Source organism: Purpureocillium takamizusanense, chromosome 1 (genome assembly GCF_022605165.1).
Source record: "Purpureocillium takamizusanense chromosome 1, complete sequence".
NCBI classification, from domain to species: Eukaryota; Fungi; Ascomycota; class Sordariomycetes; order Hypocreales; family Ophiocordycipitaceae; genus Purpureocillium; species Purpureocillium takamizusanense.
Window position 1 is genome coordinate 2535854 of NC_063068.1, and position 11307 is coordinate 2547160.

The 11307-nt window shown below is 57.3% G+C and overlaps 5 protein-coding genes across 7 annotated transcripts; 3 read left to right on the forward strand and 2 right to left on the reverse strand.

Moving 5' to 3' along the window:
* Positions 1-38: 38 nt before the first annotated feature.
* Positions 39-5435, forward strand: RSE1 (pre-mRNA-splicing factor rse1). Of its 2 annotated transcripts, XM_047981670.1 has the most exons (5): positions 39-431; positions 494-2600; positions 2794-4084; positions 4139-4347; positions 4403-5435. In XM_047981670.1, exons 1-4 carry the CDS (start codon positions 188-190, stop codon positions 4163-4165), a joined length of 3669 nt encoding a protein of 1222 aa, XP_047837630.1. In that variant the 5' UTR covers positions 39-187; the 3' UTR covers positions 4166-4347; positions 4403-5435. The 2 variants fall into 2 exon arrangements, with proteins under 2 accessions (XP_047837630.1, XP_047837631.1); XM_047981671.1 differs by having other exon boundaries at positions 2794-5435.
* Positions 4182-5360, reverse strand: JDV02_000813 (uncharacterized protein). The gene is made up of 2 exons (XM_047981672.1): positions 5151-5360; positions 4182-5088 (listed from the first exon to the last, which is right to left on the reverse strand). Exons 1-2 carry the CDS (start codon positions 5274-5276, stop codon positions 4417-4419), a joined length of 798 nt encoding a protein of 265 aa, XP_047837632.1. The 5' UTR covers positions 5277-5360; the 3' UTR covers positions 4182-4416.
* Positions 5436-5557: 122 nt separating the features above from the next.
* JDV02_000814 (uncharacterized protein) lies at positions 5558-7197 on the forward strand. Its single transcript, XM_047981673.1, has one exon. The coding sequence runs from the start codon at positions 5911-5913 to the stop codon at positions 7132-7134; it is 1224 nt and encodes a 407-aa protein (XP_047837633.1). The 5' UTR covers positions 5558-5910; the 3' UTR covers positions 7135-7197.
* TIM13 (protein translocase subunit) lies at positions 7013-7921 on the reverse strand. Its single transcript, XM_047981674.1, has 2 exons — positions 7672-7921; positions 7013-7591 (listed from the first exon to the last, which is right to left on the reverse strand). Exons 1-2 carry the CDS (start codon positions 7753-7755, stop codon positions 7424-7426), a joined length of 252 nt encoding a protein of 83 aa, XP_047837634.1. The 5' UTR covers positions 7756-7921; the 3' UTR covers positions 7013-7423.
* A 194-nt stretch (positions 7922-8115) lies between these two features.
* On the forward strand, positions 8116-10062 carry JDV02_000816 (uncharacterized protein). Of its 2 annotated transcripts, XM_047981676.1 has the most exons (4): positions 8116-8393; positions 8455-8478; positions 8541-8611; positions 8674-10062. In XM_047981676.1, the coding sequence occupies exons 1-4, from the start codon at positions 8298-8300 to the stop codon at positions 9431-9433; spliced, it is 951 nt and encodes a 316-aa protein (XP_047837636.1). In that variant the 5' UTR covers positions 8116-8297; the 3' UTR covers positions 9434-10062. The 2 variants fall into 2 exon arrangements, with proteins under 2 accessions (XP_047837636.1, XP_047837635.1); XM_047981675.1 differs by having other exon boundaries at positions 8455-8611.
* Positions 10063-11307: the final 1245 nt, after the last annotated feature.

The following is an 11307-nucleotide window of genomic DNA, read 5'->3' on the forward strand; positions in this document are numbered from 1 at the left end:
ACACCAAACTTTTTGAGCTCCCATCACACCTCCCACTCAATTCGCCTTCCCGTGCCGCGGACTATGGGTTTGCAACCTCACCCAAACACCACAACCCTGCGCCCGCCCGACTGAGCGAGTCCCCAACGGCAATCCCAACCCGCTGCCGCAAAGCCGCGCAGGCTTAAACTGCGCCCAGACGAGGATCATGGCGACCACCTCCAACATGTTCCTGTACTCGCTGACGATCCAGCCGCCAACGAACGTCGTCCAAGCAGTCCTGGGTCAGTTTGGAGGCACCCGTGAGCAGCTTATTGTCACTGCTTCTGGCTCGCGCTTGAACCTTCTGCGGCCAGATCCCAACCTGGGCAAGGTGCACACCGTTCTGAGCCATGATGTCTTTGGCATCGTCCGCTCCCTCGCTCCGTTTCGCGTCACGGGCAGCAACAAGGGTCCGTATCTTGATCTTATCCAAACGCGTCGCTCGGTAGCCAATACTGATCAAACATGGCAGACTTCATCATCGTCTCATCTGACTCCGGGCGCATTACCATTGTCGAGTATTTGCCAGAGGAGAACCGGTTCTCGCGAGTCCACATGGAGACATATGGCAAGTCTGGCATCAGACGGGTCGTTCCAGGCGAATATCTCGTCTGTGATCCTAAGGGCCGCGCGTTCCTTGTTGCCTCGATAGAGAAGAACAAGCTAGTCTACATCCTAAATCGCGTCTCGGGCGCCGCCAATCCCGACGGCAACCTGGCTGCGGAGCTGACCATCTCGTCGCCGCTTGAAGCCCACAAGCCCCGCGTTCTAGTTCTCTCCATGGTCGCCCTCGACGTTGGCTATTCCAATCCTGTTTTCGCCGCCCTCGAGATCAACTGCTCTGCTCTCGATCCCGACGCTACCGAGGAGGCTCTCGAAGAAGTCCAAACCCAGCTTGTTTACTATGAGCTGGACCTGGGTCTCAATTACGTTGTGCGCAAATGGTCGGAGCCTGTCGACCCTACGGCGTCAATGCTTTTCCAGGTCCCAGGAGGAGCAGACGGCCCTAGTGGTGTGCTGGTCTGTGGCCTGGAAAGCATCACGTACATGCACAGCAATCAAGAGCCACTGCGCATCGCAATTCCGCGCCGCAGAGGAGCAACCGAGGACCCCAACAGGAAGCGTTCGATAGTTTCCGGCATTATGCACAAGCTCAAGGGCAGTAGCGGGGCGTATTTCTTTCTTCTGCAGACCGATGACGGCGATCTTTTCCGCGTCACGATGGACATGATCAAGGATGACGACGACAAGGCTACGGGAGAAGTGAGGAGGCTCACTATCAAATACTTTGATACCGTGCCGGTTGCGTCTAGCTTCTGCATCTTGAAGAGCGGCTTCCTGTACGTGGCCAGTCAGTTCGGCAACCCCTGCTTCTACCAGTTTGAGAAGCTGGGAGACGACGACGATGAGCTCGAATTCAGCAGCGATGACTTTCCTGTGGATCCGCAAGCACCCTACGACCCCGTCTACTTCCATCCCCGACTCGCAGAGAACATCACAATGTTTCAAAGCATTCCGTCCATGAATCCCCTTATGGATTGCAAGGTTGCCAACTTGACGGGCGAGGACGCACCTCAAATATACACAGTCTGCGGCAACGGAGCACGCAGCTCGTTTCGCATGCTGCGTCACGGCCTGGACGTCACTGAAATCGTCGGGTCTGGGTTACCTGGAGCTCCAGTCGCCGTCTGGACTCTTAAGCTGCACCGAGAGGACCAGTACGACGCGTACATTGTCCTTTCCTTTGGCAATGGCTCCCTGATTCTCAGTATCGGAGAAACGGTCGAGGAAGTCAGCGACTCGGGCTTCCTCACAACAGTCCCAACTCTAGCAGCACAGCTCCTTGGCGATAACAGCCTCCTCCAAGTTCACCCCAAGGGCATTCGGGTCGTCCGCAACGGTCAGGCCTCCGACTGGGAGGTACCGCAACATCGATCCATCGTCGCCGCCGCGACTAACTCCAAGCAAGTTGCCGTTGCTCTCAGCTCTGGAGAAATCATATATTTCGAGGCGGACGATGAAGGTAGCCTAAACGAGTTCGAAGAACGGAAGGCCATGTCCGGAACCGTGACCGCGCTCAGCTTGGGCGACGTACCCGAGGGGCGGGTCCGCAGCTCCTTCTTGGCTGTCGGTTGCGACGATTGCACAGTCCGCGTCCTTAGTCTGGATGCTGGCACTACGTTGGAGAGCAAGTCGGTCCAGGCCCTGACTGCGGCTCCCACGTCCTTGGCCATTATTACTATGGACGACTCCTCGTCGGGTGGCTCAACGTTATATCTACACATTGGCTTGTATTCAGGTGTTTACCTGCGCACAGTCATCGATGAAGTGTCGGGTGAGCTTACCGACACTCGCCAAAAATTCCTCGGCCCGAAGCAGGTCAAGTTGTTCCAGCTCGCTGTCGAGGGGAAAACCTGCGTGCTGGCCTTGAGCTCACGGCCTTGGCTCGGCTATCCAGACCCCATTACCAAGAGCTTTGTTATGACACCTCTGAATTTCTCCGAGCTGCAGTGGGGCTGGAACTTCCAGAGTGAGCAATGCGAAGAAGGCTTGGTGACAATTCACGGCCAAGAGCTGAGGTGAGTTTATTGCCTACTTGTCTTTTTGTATTGATTTCCATGCTCGACATGATGATATCACGGGATCCTATGCCTACGGGTCATGAGGCCTATTACGCATTTATTCCAATTGTTCCTACTGATGAGCAATCCTTCCCCTTATCCGTCCCCTTTGCACCTGCAAGGCAATTCTGTGCGCTGACATGAGCAATAGCATCCTCTCAATCGAACGTCTGGGCGACACAATCAGCCAAAAGGCCGTGTCCCTTACCTATACGCCAAGAAAGCTCATCAAGCACCCCGAGGTGCCCATCTTCTATACCATCGAGGCCGACAACAACACGCTCTCGCCAGATCTGCGTGACAAGCTGCTCGCAGATCCGGCTGCTGTTAACGGCGATGCGGCCATTCTGCCCCCAGCTGAGTTCGGATATCCCAAGGGTAATCGACGCTGGGCATCCTGCATCAGCGTCATCGACCCCGTCTCCGGCGACGAGCCACAGGTTCTACAGACTCTGGAGCTCCAAGACAACGAGTCCTTCGTCAGTGCTGCCATTGTCCCGTTTGCCAGTCAGGATGGTGAGCATTTCCTCGTCGTGGGAACGGGCAAGAACGTCGTCGTGAACCCCAAAAGCTTCACAGAAGCCTACATCAGCATCTACCGGCTAGGTAATGACGGACGTGAAGTCGAGTTTGTCCACCGCACGACCGTGGAGGATCTCCCTATGGCACTGCTTCCATTCCAAGGGAAAGTCCTGGCCGGTATCGGCAAGACGTTGCGGATGTACGATTTGGGCATGAGGCAGCTGTTGCGTAAGGCTCAGGCCGAAGCAGCTCCTCGGCAGATCGTGTCGCTTAACACCCAGGGTAACCGAATCATTGTGGGCGACGTCCAGCATGGCATCACATATGTGGCATACAAGCCGGCATCCAACAAACTGATACCCTTTGTGGACGACACTGTTGCGCGCTGGACAACCACCATGACAATGGTTGACTACGAATCGGTGGCCGGTGGGGACAAATTTGGCAATATCTTCATCGTAAGGTGCCCTACCAAGGCCAGTGCGGAAGCGGACGAAGAGGACACAGGAGTCCACCTCCTGAATGCCAGAGGCTACCTCCACGGCACCGCCAATCGGCTCGATCTGATGTGCCACTTCTTCACTCAGGACATCCCGACAAGCCTTGCCAAGACTAGCCTCGTTGTTGGTGGACAGGACGTGCTGCTGTGGAGCGGGCTCATGGGCACGATCGGTGTCTTCATCCCACTTGTCAGTCGAGAGGATGCCGACTTTTTCCAGAGCCTCGAGCAGCACCTGCGCACCGATGACCCACCGTTGCTGGGACGAGACCACCTAATGTATAGGGGCTACTATGCGCCTGTGAAGGGTGTCATTGACGGCGATCTCTGCGAGAGATACAACCTGCTGCCCAACGACAAGAAGATGATGATTGCTGGAGAGCTCGATCGCTCCGTGCGAGAAATCGAGCGGAAGATATCCGTAATGCGCTTCCGTCCGCCACACCCCTAGAAAAATGCTGACAGAGCCAAACAGGATATCCGCACGCGGGCGGCGTTCTAAAGACCCCAGTGTCTGAGGTCGGTCATCGGCATGTGTGCGAGCGATGTGTAAGAATTTGTGTATTGTTGTTACACGTCGAATCGATTACAACCCTCGGAATATGTACGGAGCAACAAACCCCTGAGCGACCAGGGAATGGCATCCAAGATATGGATGTTACGATTTCTCTGGAATCGAAGCATGTATGGAGACTGCTCAAGTCCCTCTCCGCCCCCACGCCATTAACAAGATGCAAAGGTGCGACACTCGGCTTACGGTCTTCGCCGAAAGGTGTCACAATTCTTGGCGACGTTCTTAGCCGAACCAACCTTACCCAACCGCTGCATGGGATGACTTTTTTCCCATGCTTCGTCGTCGAAGAAGGCTTCGATGGAAGCCCCGAGATCATAGGCGGACTGTTCCAGATACAAGAGAGCGACGTCGTAGTCGGAGACCTTGCACGAGGTCATGAAGCGACGGATTTTACTCTTGCGAAGCTCTTCGTCTTCGCCATCCACCGGTCGGGGAGAGAGGCTCACGCCTGCTCGATAATATTCGGCCGGTATCAGGACTGTCTTGCGACCGACAAGCAGGTGGTCGCTTGTTATGTTGTTGGTGCGACGCAGCGCAGCCGCCGGGACATCGTATTTGAGGGACAGAGTCGCGATGCTGTCGTGCTCATGATCCAGGAAATGAAGCGTGTCTTGTGCGGCAGCCTCGCTTTTCTCAGGGTCTCCAGCGAGCGCTGTCTTCTCGTGCAACTCGGGTGTGCCTGAGGTAGCAGTGGGGGTGTACGGCGGCGGCGCAGAAGACGCCTCTGTTGTAGTAGCCCTAGTGGACGGGATGGAAGTGTATGATGGAGGGTCTTTCAGCCTCTGTGGCAGCGGCGAGGGCGCGGTTGACACTTGGCAATACGGGCAGTACCTTGCGAAACGAGGATTGTCCTGGCAGGCTTGTATCAGCGGAGCCTGACTGTCATGGCGACCGGGCGGGGTGAGGAGCGTACCTGAACGCATTTGCCACAGATGATTCTCCCACAGCACTCAACTCTCCGATCCTGCGGCAGAGCCTTGTTGGCTGCTGGGGAGAGGGTCTGAGGCAGTATAATGGCGCAGGTGCTGCAAGATTCCATGCTCAGCTAGACAACAAGAGTGAAAGTGAACAGGTGAATGGAAGCAAGATGACGATGACGCCGCCTCGTCATTCTTCGTTTGTGATGGGGACACTGCGCCGTTGCGGCGCCTCGAAATGTCGGCCGGCGATATAGCCAATCACGTCATGGACTGCGAAGCGTAGGTAGTAGAGATGCCGGACACTGCCTCGCTAAGGTCACGCGCCACTTGGCCTGTGTGCTGAGGTGCCGGTTCTAGGGGCCGAATGTATTCGTAGCTGTCTGACTACCTGCCAGTGTGCCCTATTAGGCTTGTTTCAGGCCCCGGGGTGACAAGGCCCTGCATTTCGTCGGCTGCAAGGCACTGTGGTCTCCAACGGGCAGACCTGAGAACCTTGGGAACGGCCTTCAGTAGTTACTTCGCACGTCATATGCGGCCCCGTTCTTTTTTGCCGCGGACCGGGCGCGCGCGCGTCCAACCTCACCTCCGGACATCCACCTTCCGACAAGACAAAACTCCTACAAAGCCAAAAAAAAAAAAAAAAAAAACCCCGACGCAGCGCACTCCTGGCCTCATATACCCCAAAAGACGACTTTCGACGATTGACAGTCCCTCTGCTACTGCTTCATTACCACACGTCCTCCGACTTACGCCATGAGCAAGCCGGGCCTGTCGTTCGGGCTCAATGTCCGCAACAAGAAGCCCGGCGCCCCAAAACCCGTGCCTGCGCGAAAGCCCATGTTTGCCGGCGATGACGATTCCGACGACGACAACGCGAATAGCGCCGCCGCCGTACAAGAGCTCGGCGGGGATTTCAATCTCGGGTCCGCATCGGCGCACACCTCGAGGAAAAGCCACAAGCCGAGCAGCACACTACCTACGAACCCGCCGACGCTCAAGTCAAAATCGCAGCACAAACCTGCCCTGGGAGACTTGTCAAGCTCTCTCGCATCCCGCAAGAACGCCGTGGCCGCTGCGGACCTGGACCCCAGTGTCTACGAGTACGACTCTGTCTACGACTCGCTCAAACCCCAGAAGCAGACCACCAAAGAGGACGTCGAGCGGAAACCCAAGTACATGAAGAGCTTGCTGCAAGCCGCCGAAGTGCGAAAACGCGACGCGCTCATTGCTGAGGAAAAGAAGATCGCGCGCGAGCGTGAGGCCGAGGGCGACGAGTTCGCTGACAAGGAAAAGTTCGTCACCGAGGCATACAAGAAGCAGCAGGAGGAGAACCGGCGGCTGGAAGAGGAGGAGAACCGGCGCGAAGAGGCCGAGGCAAAGAAAAACGAGGGAGGCGGCATGTCTGCGTTTTATAGGAAGATGCTCGACCGCGGCGAGGAGCGGCACGCACAGGTGGTCAAGGCCGCGGAAGAGCGGGCGAAGTCGGGTCAAAACGCATCCGAGACTACCAACGACAACCAAGAAGAAGACGAGGATGATGAAAGGACGCAGGCAAGGCTGGCGCGGGAATTGAACGAGAAAGGCGCGGGCATCGCGGTCAACGAGGACGGTCAAGTCGTCGATAAGCGGCAGCTCCTCCAGGGTGGTCTCAACGTCGGCGTGAAGAGGAAGGAGGCGGTGCAGAAAGAGAACGCTAGGCGCGGGCCCCGAGACGGTGACCAGCGATACGCTCACAGCGGGCATGCCGCCAATAGGAAGCAGGCAATGCGGGAGCGGCAGTCACGCATGCTGGAGGAGCAGCTGGAGCAGACAATGAAGCGCACGCGGGAGAGTGGAGACGCACAGAGAGTCGAGATGGAGCGGGCGAATAAGAGCCGCAAGACGGAGGGCGAGATCTCAAGCGCAAAGGAAAGATATCTCGCCCGCAAGAGGGCCGCGGAGGAGGCCAAGAACAAGGGCGTGGCCGAGAAGAATTAGATACCCAGCATCGAGCCGCGATGGCGACGATTCATGTTATATATCAAGTGTTGTGTGTCCAAATTGCCATGTTGCTGTATGGAACCGTTCAGATCACCCCCCTCGGGCCCCCTTGTTGTGTGTCCTTCACACTCTCGTTCTGCCATGATGGTCCATTTCCAACCATGCCCTGCAGCATTGATGCCATTTCTATGAGGGAAGGTCCCGCGCACAGTAATAGTATGTGTGTAAGTTCGGTTTTAACGCGATGAACGTCCTTCGATTGGGCGCATCGTTGGTGGTCCAGCTTCTACTGGTTGCCCTGCTCCTGTCGTATCCGGTTGATGTAGGCCGCGTTGACATGGTTCCACGCTGCCATGTACTTCTCCATGCACGTCGTCATGCACGTCTGCTCGCCGCTGGAGAGAGAGCTGCCGGGCTTGGGAACACACTTTTCGAAGCAGTTCTCCTGGACTTTCTAGAAACGCAGAGTCGTCAGCCTCTATCCTTGCTGGCCCATTTCTACCGAGCCGCTGCATGGCTGGCACGGCGACATACCTCGATGAGGACCCGGGCGTTGGCGAGGTTCGCCTCGGCGAGGACTTGGTTCATCAACGACTTCTTGACAGAGCTGGAATCCATTGCTGCAGCGCGATGTGTCGGAGAGGCGGCTCGTGGGCTGTAGCGTTTTGGGAAACGGACTTGTTGTGTGTGTGTGTGTGCAGACTCTCGGAGATTCTGAATGCCTTGTATACAGACAAGGCTATGTTGGTGTGGCTTGCGCGTGAAAACTTGGATTACGTCGGTGTGAGTTGCGTTGGAAGAGCTGCCGAGAGATGAGGTGTGGCGGTGCTGGCGCGGGCGCCACTCGAGTCTGCTCGCTCCACACATGTCCAGGTCCACCCCGTTCCTTTGGCAGCCAGCCATGCAGCTCAGGCGGCGCTACAGCCCTCCTGGGCAAGAGGACAGCTGTGCTAGCTGGTGATACCCTGTCTTTGGCCACACCGCGGCTCCTCGCCTCCGACCAAGACCACTTCCCTTCTAGCCTTCGTCCCCCGTTTGCACTGTTGAGTGAGCCGAGCTGCGGCATCGAGGCAGGACCATTTTGCCGAGCCCTCGCCGCGCTTTTCTTTGTCTTCTCCCCTCTCGTTTCCAATCCGCATACAGACGTACAACCGCCCAGCATGCGGCTGCCGTCAATGTCAGCTGCGCTCGTCGCCACGCTCGCGTGGACGATCCGCGGCGCAGATGACCACCGCAGCGACTTGAAGAGCATAACGGTTGGTTGAGCACCTAGCTATGCAATGACACTGTGAAGGTCAAGGCTGACTGTCGCTGCAGTTGAGGACGCACAGCTTGGAACAGGTCGGTCTCGGACTCACGCCCGAACAACGTGGGCGGATGACTGACTGGACGTGTTATCGTAGCCGTATCTCGACTCGGACATGCAAAGCCGATGGTTTGACTTTGGAGGCGACACCATTGTGCGGACAGACTCGTACGTCGCGCAACAGCTCCATTTCAGGCCAGAGTCGCGTTCTAACATGCCCTCGCTACTAGATACGTCCGCCTCACGTCCGACCGCCCCTCGCAGACCGGCTGGCTCTTCTCCCGCGTGCCCCTGACAGCTACGAACTGGGAAGTGGAGGTCGAGTTCATGATCTCTGGCAAGAACCAGCTCTACGGCGATGGCTTCGCCATGTGGATCACCAAGCAGCGGGCGCAGCAGGGTCCCGTCTTCGGCTCCACCGACCGTTTTGAGGGCCTGGGCATCTTCATCGACACGTATAAAAACAATCGCCCTGGCATCGTCTTCCCCTACGTCATGGCCATGTTCGGCGATGGGCAGAAATCGTACGACAAGAACACGGACGGCAAGGACCAGGAGCTGGCGGGCTGCTCGGCGCGCGGCATCCGCCACGCCTCAGTGCCGACCAAGATGCGCCTGACGTACATTCAGGACAAGCAGCTGCGCCTTGAGCTTCAGTACAAGACTGAAGACGAGTGGGAGCTGTGCTTCGAGACGGACCACCCGCCGGCCATCCCCAACATTGCGTACCTTGGCTTCAGCGCCGAGACGGGCGAGCTGAGCGACAACCACGACATCATCTCCGTGTCAGCCAAGAATCTGTACAGTGCGCCCGGCGCCCCCATCACGCCAAACAAGGGCAAGAATAAGGGCACTAAGGGCTACTCGTCCAAGGACGGCGGTAGCTGGACCTGGTTCTTCACTAAGATATTCCTGTTCGTTCTGGTCGCGGGCGGTGCGTACGTCGGCTTCACAGCCTACCGGGCAAAGGCCAAGAGCCATCGATTTTAAAGAGGCGGAATGAGAAAAGCACGAACGGGACGACATCACGGAGCTTTGATGGCTGGCTGATGCACGGAAGGGAGTGATGAGCAGGGTCGGGTGACACCGAAAAAAACAAACAATCTTGCATGACTGGCAAAGTTTCTTTTTCCCCCTCCTCTTGCGGTATGTTGTCTGAGTATCAAGCCATGGGAAGGCGAGGGAAGGATGTAGCTATAGGAAGACATAGGGGCCGCAATGATTGGGGGTGGTGGCTAGCGAGAGCGACGAATGTAAAGCTACTTACCTTGTGCACTTGCTATCAGGAGCTCTTTTATAGTCTATGCTGACGCGGCTACATTGCATTCTAGGGCAGTGTAATTGGCCGTTCACGGTTGGCGTTCTCACCCGATCCGGGGCCAACAGGGGACCGCGGACGACTAAGTATACACTCAACACCACGGGCAAGAAAGCGGGGACGAGGCTCTCTGCTAGCCAAACAAGAGAGCACAGAGATGGAGGAAGCATACTTATAGATCGAGCTACCAAGAGCCATATCAGATCACTCGAGCTGGAAGACGAGACGGGGGGTCGCAATGTCGCAAGGGCTATTGGCAAGGTGTCGGGTAAGCAAAATGAGATGTTCTTTGCACTTGGGCTTGAATATTGAGTGCCTAGCCAGCCCTACAACACATCAATTGGCAGCAATGAACGGGTGCTGGTCTTGCAAGCAATTGCATTACCGTCGGTGTTCGTCGGCGGTTCTGGGCACTCGTAAGTCCGTGAAAGCCGCTTCCGCAATCGTTGGGAGCTGTCGCAGCATAATGTTTCTGGCGGGACCGAGAAGCAAAAGGCCACCTTCCTGTCCATCTGTCGACCCCGCAGCAACCACTCTACCTACGCCTTGGTAACCTTGCCCCCCCCCCCCCCACCTTTGAACCCCTCACAGACCCGTAATCAGTGATCACCAACAGGGCCGGTTCGAGCGGCGAACAGTTCGATCTTGGCGAGTCAGACAGATTGCCCTCTGTTACACAAAGTCTGGGCGGCAGGGTGGAAGCGCGAGAATGCTCAATTGAACAGTGGAAAGCATCCCGGCGCCGTCCTGGGAACTGCCGACACTTCGTCCGTGCTGGCTGTGACGGGGGGACGACACGAAGTAGTCAAGCTCCATCCTGCGGGGGTTTTAAGGTTTCTGACAGTGGCACCCTCCATTGTGCGATTGCGGGTGGTCATCAACCAGCTCATCCGGCGCTCCTCGGGCCACAGGGTCTTCTTAATGGCAGCGGACTGCCGGACCAGCCGCCGGGGCCTCTCTGCTCTCTTCCTGCAGAAAGAGATCGATTGTAGGAACGTAACGGCGGCACCCGCCTGTCCACTTGTTGTCACTCTTCAACTCGATCTCGCATCGGCCAATCGCACCCGGGACGAAGCCGGACGAACGGACGGAAGGTTGTAGTCGACGGACACGCGTGGGTGTCACAGCAGATCGATCAGCAGGTCGGTCGGTACCTACGAAAGTATAGTAAGCAGGAAGCCGCGGGAGGAGTGCTGCACTTGGCCCGAACGGCGACCTGCCCGATCCGTACGGAGTACGAAGTACAGACGGGGTCGACGCTCGAGGACGCTCGACACGACGACAGCAACCAGCTGGGTCCGCCTCAGCTTGCGTACATCAGCAGCACAAGCGAGCTGGGAGCCTCCGGCTCCAGTGGCCCTGGGCGGTGAAATCATCCCCTTGGGCAGCGAAACAGTCCGTTGCGGCCGTGTCGCGAGGTCCGCGTCACGAGGGAGGGGCCGCCACGCACCGCACGCCGCCCGCCGCATCGTGCCCAGAGCGAGAGCCCTGCAGGGGTACTGGTGCTTTGGCTTTGACTTGCAAACACGGGCCACGGCGGTGAAAG

Excerpts from the sequence above, each read along its gene's own strand:
- RSE1 (XM_047981671.1), top strand. The coding sequence starts at position 188 with ATGGCGACCACCTCCAACATGTTCCTGTACTCGCTGACGATCCAGCCG. Across the intron at positions 432-493 it reads CGTCACGGGCAGCAACAAGG|ACTTCATCATCGTCTCATCT; the intron begins GTCCGTATCTTG and ends CAAACATGGCAG. Across the intron at positions 2,601-2,793 it reads ATTCACGGCCAAGAGCTGAG|CATCCTCTCAATCGAACGTC; the intron begins GTGAGTTTATTG and ends CATGAGCAATAG.
- JDV02_000813 (XM_047981672.1), bottom strand. The coding sequence starts at position 5,276 with ATGGAATCTTGCAGCACCTGCGCCATTATACTGCCTCAGACCCTCTCC. Across the intron at positions 5,089-5,150 it reads TCTGTGGCAAATGCGTTCAG|GACAATCCTCGTTTCGCAAG; the intron begins GTACGCTCCTCA and ends CAAGCCTGCCAG.
- JDV02_000814 (XM_047981673.1), top strand. The coding sequence starts at position 5,911 with ATGAGCAAGCCGGGCCTGTCGTTCGGGCTCAATGTCCGCAACAAGAAG.
- TIM13 (XM_047981674.1), bottom strand. The coding sequence starts at position 7,755 with ATGGATTCCAGCTCTGTCAAGAAGTCGTTGATGAACCAAGTCCTCGCC. Across the intron at positions 7,592-7,671 it reads ACGCCCGGGTCCTCATCGAG|AAAGTCCAGGAGAACTGCTT; the intron begins GTATGTCGCCGT and ends CTGCGTTTCTAG.
- JDV02_000816 (XM_047981676.1), top strand. The coding sequence starts at position 8,298 with ATGCGGCTGCCGTCAATGTCAGCTGCGCTCGTCGCCACGCTCGCGTGG. Across the intron at positions 8,394-8,454 it reads GCGACTTGAAGAGCATAACG|TTGAGGACGCACAGCTTGGA; the intron begins GTTGGTTGAGCA and ends CTGTCGCTGCAG. Across the intron at positions 8,479-8,540 it reads GGACGCACAGCTTGGAACAG|CCGTATCTCGACTCGGACAT; the intron begins GTCGGTCTCGGA and ends GTGTTATCGTAG.